Source organism: Manacus candei, unplaced genomic scaffold (assembly GCF_025592945.1).
Source record: "Manacus candei isolate 608988 ecotype Guabito, Panama unplaced genomic scaffold, ASM2559294v1 h1tg000072l, whole genome shotgun sequence".
Classification (NCBI taxonomy): domain Eukaryota; kingdom Metazoa; phylum Chordata; class Aves; order Passeriformes; family Pipridae; genus Manacus; species Manacus candei.
The window spans coordinates 2,958,041-2,975,857 of NW_026138120.1; the positions used below are offsets into that span (position 1 = coordinate 2,958,041).

Below are 17,817 nucleotides of genomic sequence, written 5' to 3' on the forward strand. Positions count from 1 at the left end.
TGCACAAGAGCCAAGCCTCAAGATTTGGGCCCATATTTCCTAATTTATTTTGAACAAGAAAAGATTGGAATAGAGGCCTTAGGAGGCACCAAGGCAGTGTGCCACACTGGAGAATTTGTTTTGCTTTGCAGCTACTGAGACCACTGCTCGAGAGTTAATTCACCATGGGGTTGAAAAAACACAGCCCAACTTTTATCTTATTTCAACACAACCTAGCGCAAATGCATTTATATATCATAAACATAGTGCAACAACTTTATTAAGGATTAATAACCTTTATTAAGGATATATTTGCCTGCTGTATGTTGACTAGAAGCTATGAAAAATGTGATGTTACTATTGCCGCATATTTAAATGATTGGCTGCATATGTATCCATGACAATATCTATTCATCTTCTGTTCTTTATATATATTTTTATTATAAATAACTTTCTTCTAGTGGAACATTTTAATATCAAAGTTGACACAGTGAAGTGCAAATTGTAATAGGTCAAATGAAAATCAGATATCTGTATCTTGAATTTATTCCAAGTACTTTGGTATTGATAAGAGATATCTGATCGTTGTCTATCTGTCAAGACATAGCAGCCTTTAGTAATTTGTGCTTTCTAGTCAAAGCAAGGGTTCCACGCTCGGCTTTCCAAGTCTGTAGTAAATACTTTACCCAGGCATAAGTGGTGTATGGGAATTAGATTAATCCATGTGGTAGGAAATTTATAAGGTTTAGTACATATAAGCAATTTCAAGAAGAGAGTTGTTTTCCATAATCATTTATCCCAAGCATAGGAAGCATATGCACAATTATATAATTAACAGAATATTTGTTTGTCAGTGTTTGGTTTGTGTGTGTAATAATATCATTATTAGGCCTTCTGTGCTCCTGTATTATCAGATTGTTATCTCTCTGCTCCTTTAATTCACCATCTCTGCTTTTTAGATTAATCAATTTGTTTTAATCCAAACATTTTAATTTTTTTTTTAACATGAAGAGAATGATTTGTGAACACCAAAGCAAACTTTATTTTAGAAGATTTTAATCTTTTGTTGTTAGTTATTGTCATGTCTGGTAATCATTTTGATAAGGTGGTGTTTTAGTCCCAAATCTTGTTCCAGATCATATTTGCTCTATTCTAATCAGCTCTGCATCTCTCAAATTATCTTCAGTGTCCTTCTCCTGTCATGCTGTAGGCAGCATACTGCCAGCTGAAACTCTCACATCCTTCATGACTTTCTTTAGTGGTCAGTCTCGCTTACTGCTGAAGTTTACTGAATCATGCTTTTTTGAAAAGGTTGGAAAAAATGACACAATGTTGATATTTTTCATTGTGCCCACAAAGTTTGAATTCAGCTATTTAAGACTGGTTTTCCTCCAAGTATTCAAATGTATTGGGAAATAATAATTATCTTTGTTTCTCTTTTTCTTTTTTTTTTTTTTTTTTTAAGAGGGACTGAATGATAGTCTATCTTGCTGGAAAAAGATTGGTTTCTAAACAAACAACCCTCTAGACAGTTATCCCTTGATCAGATGTTATGGAAGATGTCATCTACATTTTCCCTTGTTTTCTTTGTGAAATATGTTTCTTGGGTTTTAGGTTTTGGTGTTTTTTTTTTTTCCCCTTTTCAACACTCTCGGTAACCACCTTAGTAACCTTTTTTCAAGACACACAACATAGATACAACTTTTATCGTTTCCTACGTATGCCACCTCCACTTGCTCTGCTTTGAATAATAGTATTATGTAAGAGTGTATTCATTTTCCAGCCTTGCATTTCTTTGCTTCTGAGATTATAATCTATTTTATGCACTGCATAATACGATACATATTTCATGCATTTCACGCTATTACCATTTTCTTTTTTCCTGCACGCCCTGTATGCTATTTGTGCTTATTTTGGTAAATGTCAGTGTGTTTCTTTACCTAGTCTTGATGCATTCTTCTTCTTTTATAGTAAGTAATAAATATGTGTAGTGAAAATTTTCCTCTTTATAAATGTACAGAAGCCGTATTATTTTGCGTATTACAGAACTAGTATTAGCCTTCCCACTCACCTACTTTTGCTGCTGCCTCATGTTTGTATTGGGTTTTTTTGGTTTTGGTCGTTTTAAAGTTACTACCCTAAACATTTTGGTTATGTATCTGTCTATGCAATAGTTCATGTTTTCTTTGGTTGATGATGCAACTTTCCTTTTAGGCATAGTCTATTTAAACACTATGCATTTTATCAATAAAGAAGTTTAATTTTTCTCTTATCTCGTAGCTTGTACAAACTTGTTGCTTTCAAGTTTGGCTTGTCGGGTTACTTTTTTCCAAGTGCATGATGGGAAAAAGCCATGTCTGTCTCGCAGTTATTTGTCAATACTTTACCACCTTTTAGCTTTCACCTTTCAGGGGTGGCCTTCGGCCCCGCGCTGCGGACAGGACGCAGGGACAGTTTTGTGACGTCCCGCACGCTGGTGGGGACGTGGCATCTCGCCGTCCCGAGCCCGGAGCGATGTCCCGCGCTCACCCCACGGTGTGCTGGGGGTTGCTCTGGCTGCCAGAGCCAGCGGCGGGCTGCCGCGTGGATGATGCCCTCCACGGAACGGGGCCGGTTACACCCAACCTCGGTCACCTTTAAGCAACGTGCCTGCTGCTTTACCTTCACCTCTGTCGGTACCGATCGTGGGGGGGCAGGAGAAACTTCTTTCCCCCACGTGGCCCTGCAGCTCGCCGGGGGGTCCCCCCGCGGCGCGCCCCGACCTGCGGGGCCGCCGCCGTGCACCTGCCCTGCCCTGCCCGGCGCGGCCCGCGCAGGCTCCGCGCCGAGGGGCGGGCGCTGCGCTGGCGCGGCGCGCCCGCCAGCAGGATATTGTTCAGCCCTCACCCCCGCCCCTCCTCCTGCTTCTCCTCCTCCTCTCTCGCCGTGCTCGTCGCCCCCCTCCCCGCTCACCCCCTCCGCCGCAGGCCCCATATGCCGCGTGTGTGCGCGCACGGGTCGCGCAGCCTGCGCGGCGCGGGGCCGTGCGCGGCGGGCATTGTGCGCGGGGCCGTGCGCGGCGGGCATTGTGCGCGGGGCGGCGCAGGCAGGGCCGCCTCACCCGCACCCGGCTGGCTGCAAATTCGTGCGCGCCCGGAAGCCGCACGCCCTCTTCCCCCGGCCCCCCCGCTCACCTACCGGCGGCGGCCGCCCCCCCCGGCCCGGCTCGGCCCGGCGCCCCCTCCCCGCTCTCGCTGCGGTCCCCTCTGCCACCGCACTTCTCCCGACCCCCCTCCCCCTTCCCCGGCCTCCCCTCCCCCATGCCTGTCTCCTTCACCACCACCACCACCTCCTCCTCCTCATCCTCCTCCTCCTCCTCCTCCTGCTCTGCCACTTTCTCTCTCTCTCCCAGGACGCGTCGGATGATCCGGGGCCGCCGGGGAAGGGCTCCAGGCAGCAGCAGGGAGGCTGCGTCCTCCTCCCGTCTCTGGCTGGGGGGGGGGGGGGTGGAAAGCCGGTGGCCTCGGTGTTATTTTGTATTAAAATGAGGAGGAGGAAGAAGAAGCAGCGGCAGCAGCGGCAGCGGCAGCGAGCGGTAGCGGAGAGGAGGAGAGGAGGCTGTGAGCAGGGGACGGCGGCGGCAGCAGCAGGAGGAGGAGGAGTAGTGATGAGTCAACTAATAATTTAATGGGGACAGAAACAGAGAGAGGGAGAGAGAGAGAGGAGGGGGGGGGAGCAGAGCAGAGCGAGGCAGCTCCGTCCGGGGACACACACACATACACACACATATCCGTGTAACATCCAGCAACAACCACCAAACCGGCCTAAATAACAACCATACCCAGCCAGCCAGGGAAAACGAGAATTAAAAAAAAAAAAAAAAAAAAAAAAAAAAAAGACAAAAAACAAAGCCTACCATTATTATTCTTTTTCAATTGTTATTGGGTTTTGGTTTGGGGTTTTTTGGTTGTTTTTTTTTTTTTTTGCTGGCTTGGTTTTTGTTGTTGTTGGCTTTTTGCAACCTTTCTGTTTTATATTTTTTACCCCTTCTTGCGAGTAACTCTTCTCGGAGTTCCCAGATTTTCTTTTTTCTTTTTTTTTTTTTTTTTTTTAATTTGCAGAAGCAGAACCAGTTTTTGTTCTTCGGGGCTCTTTTCCTTTTTTACCCCCCCCCCCCCAATAGAGAAGATTTGGATTTTTAACAAAATTTTAATTTCTCCCGGTTTTGGACTCGGAGGGAGTGAAACCTCGTCACTTTTTTGTAGTGGTGTTGGTGTGCCTTGTTGTGTGTGTTTCCTTCCTCCCCTCTGTTCTTTTTCTCTCTCCCCTCCTCTCTCGCTCCCTCTCTCCCCCCTCACTAGCACAACAGCCCCCGGTAAATGAGAGGAGACAGGTCCTCTCTGCCTTTTTTTTTTTTTCCTTTCCCTCCCCGGACCGCAAAGGCAAGATTAAAAGTGGCATTTTAGTGCCTTTTCCTGCAATTTTCTCTAAACCTTTTTCTTTCTTTTTTTTTTTTTTTTTTTTTTTTTTTTTTTTTTTTTTAATCTCCAGTAGCGATCTCTGGGGCTGAGGTTTCCGCAGAAAGTTTGGGGGCTGTTACGGTGTGTATTTTTGCGAAGGGGGAGGGGAGCGGGCTCCTTCTGTGTGTGCTGCTCCTCTGGGTGCCTATTGGAGAATAACAGTGTAAGTGACAACCTAGAAGTAGACTTTCTGCTCTTCACACTGGATAGAAAAGCTGCCTTTTTTTTTTCTTTGCTTTTTTTTTTTTTAATAACCCCCTTTCTCACTTGCTCCTGTACGCACTGGTTTTATTTTTGAAAGGATAGCTAGACTTAAGTCACCCTCCACCTCCATTTAAACCTGCTACTTATTTTTAAATTATTATTATTATTAATTACTCGTTTTGAGCGTTACACTTGTCTGATCAATTTGATCTCCAGCTCTGTCTTCCGTTGCTAAACCTCGAAAACTGGCTCTCTCAAAAGAGATTTAATTTCTATTTTTTTTGTCCATTGCCATTTTTGCTCATGGCTACTCTGTTTCTCGCTATCTATTTTTGCCCCTCCCCGTCTAGAGGAAAATAGCAACAAGAAAAAAAAAAAAAGAGAATATTAGGGGAAGTAGTCCTCAGGTCTGCTGCCCCCCCCCTCTTGCCCCCCTCCAGAAAGGGGGGGACCTAAAAAACATCAGTCTTGAACTTCTTCCTCTTCAAGAGCTCGGGCTGCAAAGGAAACCTCCTTTGTTTTTGTTATTTATATGCTGTCAAGTTTTGAAGTGGTGAGTTTCGGGTCGGTTTTGCTAATTTCACTCAGAAAACTGCAGTGTTTCTGTTTCTAGATAAGTACTTTGCTTCTTTGTCTCTTTAAAAGGTCACAGGGAAAGCTTGGCCTGGATTGTGAGAGCCATATGGAACGGATAAGTGCGGAGCCTCTCTCAAATGTGATTATGGGTTTTTATGGGGGAGGGAGGGAAGAGGAGGGGAAAGGCATGGGGAGGGGGCTGATTCAGGAGGAGAGAAAGAAATAATATAATACCGGCTGCGTTACGTCGCGACAAAAGGAGATACCGCACCGAGTCTCATTCAGAAATTGCGCGGTGTGCCCGTACGTGTGCGCTGGCTCTGGGAAACTGTGCCTTGAAATTGTGCTCTTCTCTCAATGATCTGTGATGAAAACTTGTAGTTGTGAAAGATGCCTAAATGCGAAACCCGGGGAAACTCTTGGCCTGGAACCGGTGGAGATGATAGGTCTTTGCTGCAACCCTCTCCCTGGGCAGGCCATGCTGGTTGTTGCTCATCACTATTTCAAACTGAGGTTTCAGTGAACTTTAGCCTTGGGCATGGAGTTTAAATGAGTAAATTAGGTGTTTTATGTGCATGTAATTTTGCTTTGTAACATAAAGCTTTTTACAAGATGACTAAGCGGTGAAAGGATGCCGATGGGTGGGTATTCTCAGGCCAAGCGAAAATGACCCATTTGGTGTTTTGGTTGTAGTCAGTGTATTAACTAAGTGGCGATCTATCACTTTTATTCACTGTACATGATGTAGTCTGATTCTGACTCATGATGACTAGATACTTTTTGTAGCAAAGAACCTCGGTGCCTTAGAGTACTTCTCAAGTTGCCAAAAGTAATGAGGAATTTCTTATTCGAGGCTTTTTTGTGTGTGTATTCTTTTACTCTTCTCCCCCCCTCCGCCTTTTTTTTTTTCTTTTTTTGTTAATCCTCTTATTCTTGAGAGAGACCAGTCTCAGAAAAGCAGCCCTGTAGTACTTTAGCATCGTCAGAAACATCGGAAGATGTTAAGTTTGAGTCTGTAATTCTTTGCTTAGGTTGCACTTAGCACAGTTTAAAAAAATCTTTATGAAAAGTGGCTAAAATAGGCATGTTTACTGTTAATGAGACACACGACCTCAAACAGATGGGATAAAGATGAACGGTAAACCTTAGCTGTCACCTTACAGCATAAGAAAAAATAATGATTGTCTGAACTTAATCTATTTGGTGGCATTCTTGAGGTTGCTTGTAAACGTTTGAATTAATACATTACCTCTTTCTTCACCGTATCGGGAAAAGCAGCATGATGTTCAAACAAGAAAAAAATGGTTTACAAAATTGTCAGTGGCACGTATACCAGTTGAAGTGTATATATATAAAAAAAAATCCAAGATATTTAGACTCTAGTAGCTTTGCTCTGAAATGTGCGGAAAATGTATTGAATTACTAGGCAACTGAAAGAAAGTAGCAATTACCAGATTCACACCAGTCTTTCTAAATATGACTTCCCCAGTATTTGTAATTGCAAATGTAAATACTAGTTCATAAATTAATGTCTAGTCACCTGTCCTTAGTGATTATATTATATATATAATCTATATATAATATATGTCTGTGTAGTTACACCTTTCTCAGTCAGAGAAAGGCAGGATAAAATACCTAACAATCACAAGAGTATTGATCAGTGAAATCATAACCAGAAAGATATCTCTGCTCTCAGCAAGGGATTTTTTTTTTTTTAATATAGTTGGTAAAACAGATTCTGATGAGTGACAAGAATCCTCAAAACTTCCTCTGTGTTCTAGGCTTGGGAGATTTTTAGTGCTTTAACTGTAATTGTTATTCATGGACAGAGGTTTCAAAAGTTTGTAAAAAGGGAAGTACAGACACGCTAACATATACCTTTTCTCAATTCGCTATTTAAATTCTGGTTTTTTTGGTTACCAATAGCTGTGACAGCATCACCCAGGTTTTGAGGTTTTTTAATATTTAAGAGCTTCAAAGGTACTGTAGAAATTGTAGAGTTATTTCCCCAGCTTTATGTTTGGTGACATACTACTTCTCAGTTATTTTTCTTAATTCAGTAAACTAAACTATTTAACACTTGAAGCTCAACATCTGAAAAATTGCATATTTTGAACTTAGCAGGAGTTGATAAACTCTTTGTATAATATTGGTCTGGAAACTCAAAAGCAATCGTCTCCCGCCACTGCTTTCTGAACTTAAATGTTAAATTCTTTTCAAACTTCTATTTTTTATGGGAGGAGGTGGAATTGTAAATGGACAATATTCTACATCTCTAATAAATTTGTTGCTCCTTCAACTAAAGTTTTAACAAATTCTCTATTGTAGTTCATCTGTTTTTTAATCAAGTAGATCAAAAAATATTTTGCTAGAATCTTTTTCCTTCTCTCTGTCTCCACAATAAAAATACCTGTGATTAAAAGCAAACCTTTCTCTGAGATTTGTAACAATAGCTGTGTTGGAGCACATACCTTGACAATCATGATCATTTATGAGAGTCTTAGTGTCTCTCAGATTCAGTAGAATATCTCTGAACAATTTTTTCTTTTGTTTTAAAGAGGTACTCTAGTTGGCTTTTAAAAAATAATTCCACCAGATTATGATACAATCTCTCTGTAAAATGGGATGTGAGGTCATTTTTGAAGAATAAGTTTGTTTCTTTTGAAAAAGGCATTTCTTTCTAGTTAAAATAGTTATCTGTTCTTTATGAGGTTATGATACATATATATCTGTATATATCTCTGTACATGTGCAGGCTGTGTACGTATACATATGCGCACACGTGTACAACATATATATTTTTTTTTGAATCATGGCAGGTGATCTTTAGAGGCGGGACTGAGTATGGATCATTTGAACGAGGCAACTCAGGGGAAAGAACATTCAGAAATGTCTAACAATGTAAGCGATCCGAAGGGTCCACCAGCCAAAATTGCGCGCTTGGAACAGAATGGGAGCCCATTAGGAAGAGGAAGACTTGGAAGTACAGGAACTAAAATGCAAGGAGTGCCTTTAAAACACTCTGGACACCTGATGAAAACTAATATTAGAAAAGGTAACACTTTTGCTAATTCTGCATTAGAGAAATATGATTTATAATATTTGGGGGGAAAGCATACTTTTGCAGACTCTACTTCATTTATATTTCAGGATTAAATCTCCATTCTAAAATACTATATATTCCCAATTCTGATATAAATCACATTTGGGAAATGTAAGCTTCATGCTTGGGTGGAGCATCTTGCTATTCAGGGTGGAGTCTGATTTTTGTTAAGGTAAAGGCTAGCTCTGGTTAAAACAAATTCTTACATTGAAATATAAGTAATATTGATTCTTCGGGTAAGTGTTGGGTTAAGAAGCGCAAAAATGTGCAAGAGTAAATACCGAACCCCCAAAGCAAATTCTCACCTTTCCTCTTAATGATGGTCCTAAGATTGGAAGGGCAGCAGTATTTCCATAACAGTTGCAAGTTGGTTTAAAGAAGAGAGTGTAAATCTTTAGGTATCACATTGGAAAAGTCATTTATGATGTCAATCTTTGCAGTTTATTTTCTTAAGTACAATTCATTATTGAACAATGAACAACTTGGGTGTCATATTTTTCAGTGGCTGGTTTGCTGTAATTAGACATTTACACAAGGAAAAGGCACATTTAGAACCATTGATGTTCGTATATGGATGGCTTTTGTTTGCATTGAAAATATTTTCAATAGACAATAATATAGAAATTTTACTTATCAAAATGTGTAAGTCTTTTTGACCGTGTCCTACAGGCTTGCTAATTTAAATCAAAATATGCTGCATGTAATTTGGCATATGTCTTAAAACATCCTCTACTTTTCCTAGCATAATTGGTTATGCTTATAATCCAGATTTTTCTTGTATTTGCTAAGCAAAGTGCAAAATGGAACCAGGACTATTAAACGCACAAAGTTAGAAGCCAGAGGAATTTCATTGTGTCTGATGCATAACATTTATCGTACAATCATTTATTTTTTCCTCGGTTTGGTGAAAACAAAGAATATATTGATCCTGAAATGAACAGACACAGCAGTCCGTATTGTTAGATCTTTATCTATTAAAAATGGAAAAACAGCACTTCAGCAAATTCTTTGGCCTCTGCTCATGATTACCCTATTTATTGATTGTTTGCCAAGAATGTATGCATCTTAAGAAAGCCAGGGTAAGAGCATTAAAAATATAATTTATTACGGCTTTTCAAGCAGAGTGCATTAACATTGTACAGTGAAGCAGTGGGGCTTTATAAAAAGGACTTTCTGACGCCTGCAAACATATAAGTTCCATAAATTCCTAAATAGGAGATTTCAGCTGTCTCTGGTATTATGTGATATTTGCACAGCAAACTTTAATGCCAGGACAGTTTTAGACAAGGATTCTACAGACTTCACTGCTCCTTATGGCAGACGTGCTGTTTACACAGACTCGTAAACCTTCAGCAAAAGCTCTAACACTGCCTTCAGGTTTAAATCATGCTGTATTTTTAGCAGGGAGAACTGACCAATGCTCTCCCCTTTAATACTAGAAGGTTATGAAGTTGCTGCACTTGGAGGTCTTGCCAAGTACTAGCAGGAATGATCAGCCAGCTGAGATTGTGCTCTCCTGTATAACATTTTTCACATTAACAGAAGGACACTAGTGACAGTTTGCTAAAAGATTTAGTGTCTTGATTTGTAGTCAGATGATACCTGTGTTGCACTGCTGGGATCGACCTCTGATAATCTATGCTGTGCTTCAAAATTTGGCCAAGAGGTTCTCCTGTGTTGTTTAAAGTACCTCATTTTCCAGAATACTGCAACTCAGGAAACCGTGTACCTGGCAAAAAGGGTACTGATAGCAGCGAAGTACCTGTGTGTTGTGTCTGATCATAGCTTAATTTGTAGGAACTGATAAGGGGAAAAACAAATATACTTTAGCTGAGTTTGAGTGTATCTGCATTGTTTGTTAAAATGAAGCTTTGCTTACAGTTTATCTTCAGGAATTACTGGTAAAACTATTTATGAATTTTGAGCCCTTACTCTGAGTCAGATGGCAATAGGTGAAACATCAGTTGTGAGAGCCTGGAAGCGAGAAAAAAAAACCAAACACCTTTTTGCAGATGAACCATGTGTGTCCACAGCTTAATTAAAACCAACGAAGAAAACACCAGTTTGCACATACTGCTTTTGCTTTGGTCTTCTTTCCCTCCCTGACCGGTCTCCCTCACATTTAAAAAAACCAACCAAACAAAAAAAGTCAAGACAGAAATGCGTCTTCCTGCACTACATAAATATTGGCAAGCTTTTACTCTTGTCTTTCATGCTGAGCCTATTGGGCAAACTGAGTGAGTTTGTGAGCTTTTCCAAGCAAGCCTGAAGGGGTTTGTTTGCCAGAGATTGGCTCTCTGGTGAACAGATGTAGTTTAAATATACGTACTTAAAGAGGTACCTTTTTTTATCGTGATTTCTTGCTATATGTTAGAGCACAAATCAACAGACGTGGTCTTAAAGTGTATCTATTGTCAAGAGTAAATCTTGCTTTTAGACTACAGCATGTCAGGTGCATCCTAGCAGGTTAGGAGGTTTCCGTAAGTCTAGAGGGCAGTGGTTATAGAGGCATTAACATTGTAGGACTAATTGGAGTTCCTGGGTGCCCTGTTAAAATAACCCTTGTCATCATTTATGCTAAAGATGATACCCCCTCTGGCAGGCTGCCATAAGACAGTTCTGTACATCTGCTTTTAACCCTTTTGCTTTCTGTCATTAAGAGATCCTAACCTGTGCCGCTGGAGACAGTGGAACAGGATTGGGATCTAAAACCACAGGTCCAAGGTCATCATGTCATCCGTGTCCATCTGGGAGGCCGGGAGGGATTTGCATGAAGTCAAGGAATCTGATTTCTGGGAGAGACTTTGTCCCTAAAACAGCTTGGGTCATTTGTTACTTCTCTGTCTATTGTCAAAAGGGAGGAAATGGAAAAAAAAAAAAAGGGCAGAAAACCAAAAAAGGCTAAAGGAAAGAGAAGAGGTTATTTGCTTAATATTCTGTGTAGCGTATGGAAGGGTTTGTCATATGATGCTACAAAACTGGAAATTAGTAATTAACTTTCAGACATGCCAAAATAGCATTGTGGGATGTACAGTGCAGAAGAAAACAACAGCAACAACAAAAAAACCCAAACTGCAGGTACACTTCTTAAAGCGGCATTGAAATCATGATTTGTTTCTTAAAGATGCGAGTGAAAGTAGTGCTCAAGTGCACTCAGTGAATGAAGCACGAATTAGTGTTAACTTTTGCCTTGTTTCCTTGTGTACTCTTTTCAGAGCGAATGTATAACACACAAGGTGATTTGTTGTTGATGTTGAAAGCAATTAAATGTTTTTGGCAGGACTAAGAAAGTTTTAATGTTAACGAACAAAATTATGTAGCTGGTACTAAAATGGCTTACAGTGAAGACATCTGCAGTATGTATTTAGGTTCTCATGCTGCCTGCTACTCACAGCAAATCAGGCAGGACAGAGAGAATCAACTTCTCTTCAGTCAACCTTGTTATTTCTATAGAAGGTAATTCTTTAAATCTGTATCTGATCAAGCGAGATAAATTTGCATTTCTGCTTTTCAGAGAGATGTATCTTTTGTAGAACTATATCTTTTTTGGAGAGGGTGAGGGGAAAGGACTTGGGGAATATGTTTGTCAAATATTTGTGATGATTCTTGATTCCTCTCCTCTGCCTGTTCGTACAGGTTTTATTTACATAACACTGTATAGACCCACCTACTCTACTATAACTCAAGTTTAATATGTTAAATTTAATTTTTTTTAATAGGAAGTATGCTTCCAGTTTTCTGTGTAGTGGAACATTATGAAAATGCCATTGAGTATGATTCTAAGGAGGAGCATGCAGAATTTGTGTTGGTGAGGAAGGATATGCTTTTCAACCAACTGATTGAAATGGCATTGCTATCTCTTGGATATTCTCACAGCTCTGCTGCCCAAGCTAAAGGTAAATAAGATTATGAAATTGTATGATGACTTATGTTTGTTTGTGGGGTCTTGGGGGAGGGGCAGGATTTCTTTCAGGAATGCAGGTTTCACTTCTTAAACTTCCTGTAAATTCAGTCTATTTTTTTTTTCCTTAATGTGTTTTTAGTTAGTGCATGTTTTGTTCGTGGGGAATGTGGAGGTAAATTCTTTTCTTTTTTTTTTTTTTTTAAGAAGAGAAAAGACTTCAACTGAATCATTAGTATGCTTATTGACCTTAATAATCTGCTCCACTGAGGATCCACAAGGAAGTGTAAAGCATATTTGAGCAGATGGACTGTTGAGAGTCAACTTGCATTTATGACTGAATATCCAGTTCTGTTTCTTTTATTTTGTTCCTCATGGTTTTATAGACTGCAAAGTAATTTTTTTTGTGCTCAGTTCTTGCATTGCAAAATCCTTTCTAATTTATTAACATGAATGCTATTATATCATGTCCTATTGAATTCATGGGAACTTAGGAAAATATACTTCTATATATACTAAGAAATGCATTTGTATAATTTCATAATATAGATAAAGCATATCCTTGGTGGTGTGTGGGTGGAGGTTTTTGAGGGGGGTGTGTGTTCTTGTGTTTTGCCAGATTTAAGAGGCTAGAAACAAAGGTGGTGATCCTGTTAAAATCAGATAATTTTTTTGCCCCTATGAATTAACAGGTAAATTACTTTCTTTCAATTTTTCTTGCCCACTGTCCCTCCCCTCACAAAACAACAATCCTGCAGGGCTTATCCAGGTTGGGAAGTGGAATCCAGTTCCACTCTCCTATGTGACAGATGCCCCTGATGCTACAGTAGCAGACATGCTGCAAGACGTGTATCATGTGGTCACACTGAAAATCCAGTTACACAGGTGAGTTGCACTCCAATTCTGGGACATGAACTGTTACTTGTCTGCTCTTAACTGTTAATATTGCTTGTATTTAATTCCCATTGTGCTTTGTGCTCAAAGTACAAAGGCTCGCCTAAATTCTTTTCTAGTTACTCTAATTCTTCTTTAACTTACAGTATACTATTCCAGAAAACTTTTATAGCTCTGATACATAGATTTTCTTTGGATATCTCATTAAAACTATATTGCATTTTAGTCAATTAAATGATGCATTACAAGAAGGCATTTTACATAAAGTTTACTTAAGAGAAAAATATTTTTGCATATCATGAACAGTACCATCTGTGTGCATTTTGTAAAAGAATGACTTGCTCACACTTATTGTTGCTGTTTAGGTTCTTAAATTTCACAGCAACAAAAAAGAAAAAACGGTTAATATATTAATGCTTTTCATGATCAGTCGTGAGAAAGCATTACACCTTAAATTGTTTTACCAAGCGCATCAGAGCAGGAAGGTAGAAGTAACATGAAAAAATAGTCGCCACATGCAGCTGATGTATAATTCATGCATCAATACAGCAGATGTGTTGTATAAAGTAATTAACTAATCGGAACAATCAGGAGACCGAGAGCAATCTCCAGATGCATCTGCTTGATGCGCAAAATGAAATCTGTCTGTCTTAAAGGAATGTTCTGCAGCAGGATGCAATCTTGTAATAATCCCTTTTCTAATCTGTGTTTCAAATAGTTGCCCTAAACTAGAAGACTTGCCTCCTGAACAATGGTCTCACACAACAGTAAGAAATGCTCTGAAGGACTTACTGAAGGATATGAACCAGAGTTCATTGGCCAAGGAATGTCCCCTTTCACAGGTACTTAGCATAACATATAATAAATAATAAAGCACTATAGGCAATGCTGATGTGAGATCTGAGATTTCTACAGACTGTAGCAAGTAGTAGCCATGGAGTGGATCTGCCAAAAATGCAAATGCATTTGACCACTTCATGATCTTTATAAATATGCCTGCTTCATTTTGAACGTAGTCTTACAATGTTTCCCAGGGGGAGTCGTGAAAGGTTGTTTACACCACACTAAAATCGTCTCACAGCAAACTGGATTTTAACTGGTTTTTGTCTTCAGTCTTTGAACTGCTTTGATGCAACTACTTTTTTCAAGCATATGTGTTCAAAATGTTAAAAGACTCTTTACTTACTGCTGTCAAAAGTACTATTGAATCTGAATGCTTGTTAGATAACCTACAGTAGTTTTAAATGCTAATTCATAAAATGAGACAATCTTTGGCATGCTATATGAGAAGGGAATAAAGAATAAAGCTCTTTGGGTGATGTGCTGTTGTTGCAAACAACCAAAGGAAAATCAGTCATTTATTAGTTCTAATCAAAATATACCTAAACAAAAATGAAACCTCAATTTATGCATTGCTAAATATTGAACCGATGCTTTCCTCAAGCCTTAGTTGTATTGTTCTATTTTTGCCATTCTTTTTGTTCTTCTCTTGTCAAATTACTGCAAAGGCGCAACTTATTTTTGTACGCACAATGGTGCCCAATGATGCTGTGGTGGGAACATGGTATTATTTTTTACCTTTTAAATTTTAAAATGTATTTTGTTGTGCTGCAGTGGAGACTAATTCAGTATACAAATAAATGATGCTAGTTGTGGCAGGGAGGGAAAAAGGGAAATTATGGAAGCCAAGGTATTTTTATGGGGATTTTATTTCTCTTGTTCAGAATTCTGGAGTCCGTCTCTGAAAAAGTTCAGTTAATCTATAGAGGACTAGTCTCTTTCTCTGTCCGTTTTTCCTGCGGATATATTAGCAGGCTTGTTTCCCATCACTTTTTTTCCCCTACGGTTAGATTGTTTTCAGTGATGTGGCTCCAATATAGAAAGTTCTGAAGTGGAAATAATCAAAATTATCTTCACTGGTTGCAAACCATTCCAGTAATATGTCTGCAAAGTTATCTTGTATGTACCTACTACAAAAGCATGTGAGCTTTTGCACTGCTGGCTTGTGGAGGCTACAGATAACTTGGGATTTTTCTCCATTTTATTCTAATAGTGGTACTTTTTACTTGGTAAGGATAGAAAGCAAATAAATTGTTTTGAGATGGAATATCTTGTTTCTATTTGGACATCATGTTTCACATAGAAGTTTCTGTATATATGTATATATAAAGCAGAAAAAAGTTTTTAAAAGGAAAATTTTGTTATAGACAGTATCATGGGTACTGAAGACAATTCAGTAATTACACTCTTCTAAAAAATTGCTTTTAAACTATACTGAGTTTTTATATAATAACTGTATTGGACAAAAAAATCTTGCCTAATAGCATGAGATGACTAAAACTCCAGATTACAGAACTCTGATTTGGGACTGTTTACTGATTTGTGCTTCTTTATTTGTAAAAGAATATACTTAAAACCGTGAGCTTCTTTCTGTTATTAAAAACGTGCTTGTTACTATTGTCCTCTCTATATTCACCAGGTAGTTGGAGGTAGTTGGATTGAAAGAATTTAAATAGCTTCTGCTTTTCTTTTTCCTTTAAGGACCAAATCATGTTAAGCTTAAAATACATTCATTTATTCCTAACTTTCGGAAAAACAAGTTGTTACAGTGGTTGGTCAAGAGCCCAGCAATCAGTTTAAACCTTCCTATTTCCCTTTGGGAACTTGAGGGAAGACGCGTTGATCTGGCAGTGTCCTTTTCACATGACTAAATTGATCTGTATTTGCCTAACTAATAACTCATTGTATATCACTTCTATGGAAGTGATTCTGATTTAAGACTGTCAGTGTTTTATTAAAGGTATTAAAGTCTGTGAATTGCCCTGCAGTGGTGTGCCGCTGCAACAGAGGTGAGAAGTAAGAGCAAGGCAGAGGTCAGGAGGCAGTGTTTCCTTAGGAGTTCCATCAAAGTGGGAGATTCTTCTGAGAGCAGAGAAGGGGTCTCTCCTATTTTGTACTTCCACAGGTATAGGTAATGCCATATGAAGTGTTTCATCACAAATGCAAACTAATGCAGTGACACCGTACCATAACTTATTAACACTGTTATGGATATAATTTATTAACCACAGAAAAATGACTCCAAGTGGAAACGGGAGTAGTTATCATTTTCTGTCACTGTCATCAGCAATACCCTGTTTTGTGTAGGTATGGAAGGATTTGTTTTAAAGTATTTAAGCAGCTGTGCTCCATGCATGGCATCTCCGAAGCCCTGTTCTCACTTAAAATTTACTGGATTTTCTTAAACGATCTTGAATTTTTTATATTAAAAAATTGCTCATATTTGTTCAGAATACTGGTATTCTATGTACTGCGAAAAAAAACCCCAAAACCCCAAGCAAACTATTTTATAGTGCAGATATATTTAATAACTTGAAAATACATGAGCAAACAAACTTTGAGAACCAGTTTGTTTCAATTATAGAGTCATGAGAACTTAACAGTATTATTTGCTTGAGTGTGGCTTTTTTTCTTCTAATTTTTTTTGCCATTTGCTTTCTTGTCCAACTAAAACCTTGTGGCATAAACGTAAGAACTCCTCATGCATTCCTTGGTAAAATACTATTGTGACTCTTGCTCTCATTAGAAGGGTTGTATACATGGTGATTTTTGAAGCTACTATAAATGTCCAGCACTGTGACTGCTGTGGCCACACCTGAAGGTCAGTTTTATCGCTCAGTATATGAGCCTGCATCATGGGGAATCCCTGTAGACATGACTTGGAGTGCTCAGGATGGACCAGAGCAAATACATGGCTCTGAATCGCTGGGGAATTGCCAACAGGCATCCAGAGATTTGGTCTCAGAGTTTTAGTATCAAGCAGTCAAGGTAAAAGGACGCTGCAAATTCTGCATGGAAAAGCCAAACCTGTTCTGAATTATGGGCTGCAATGGATATTTTCAACCTTTACATCAAGTTTGCAGATTTTATTGCTAGAGACTAGCAGCATGTGCAGATGCTGAGTGAAAGATGTTTTGCGTTTCATGCGCACAGCTCGCTTCATTTCTGCTTCCTCTCCAGATTTCTTTTGATGGGGAAGGTAACTCGGAATTTAATCTAGGACTCAATTTTGGGCTGTCTTGTGCATTCCATTAACTTGGTCTATCTTGTGAGTGGCCTAGATCTCATTTCCCTCCCGTTTTGGCTCTTCAGTCTCCAAAGGGTTGCAAAGAAATTTTTCTACCATCAATTCTTATTTCCAAACCCTTGCACAGAAGCTCTACTCTACCTCAGTCTTCTGGGAGCTGTTCTAAAGTGATCAGGCAAGCAGGCAGCTCTGTTGCATTTACTTATTTAATGTTAGTCTTTCAGTGTCTTCCTCAACCTTAGTCTTAGCATTTTCATACTTCACTTTCACAGTTTTGCTCTATTTTGATTTTTAGTGCAGAAGTCTTTTATTACTTCCACGGTTAATAACTGAAATACTACAGGCTATATGTATGCTGATATTAATAAGGGGGTTTTTTTCCTCTTTTGTCCCTGTTGAATGATTGTCTTTCACTCTGTCTGTGTATTTATATATGTATATAGTTAGATCAGGTTTTATGAGGAAGCAGAGAGCAACATGGGCTATTGATCTGAGAAAAGAATGGGAAATTCTTTTGATAATTCTGGAATGAACTCACTGTGTGATTTTGAAGGTTTAGGTGTACCCCTTATCT

The 17,817-nt window shown here is 39.2% G+C and overlaps 1 protein-coding gene across 8 annotated transcripts in view; it reads left to right on the forward strand.

Annotated features, from left to right (window-relative positions):
• The window catches only part of SATB1 (SATB homeobox 1), a 92,285-nt gene that overhangs the window by 13,582 nt on the left and 60,886 nt on the right, over positions 1-17,817 (forward strand). The window contains exons 1-6 of one of the 8 annotated variants that reach the window (XM_051808285.1): positions 4,480-5,235; positions 5,328-5,397; positions 8,078-8,313; positions 12,081-12,257; positions 13,021-13,147; positions 13,875-13,998. In XM_051808285.1, the coding sequence (XP_051664245.1) occupies positions 8,103-8,313; positions 12,081-12,257; positions 13,021-13,147; positions 13,875-13,998 (639 nt within the window). In that variant the 5' untranslated portion in view covers positions 4,480-5,235; positions 5,328-5,397; positions 8,078-8,102. Of the gene's footprint in view, positions 1-4,478; positions 5,236-5,327; positions 5,398-8,077; positions 8,314-12,080; positions 12,258-13,020; positions 13,148-13,874; positions 13,999-17,817 lie in introns of those variants that run through there. The other 7 variants (XM_051808286.1, XM_051808289.1, XM_051808284.1 and 4 more) reach the window with 7 other exon arrangements.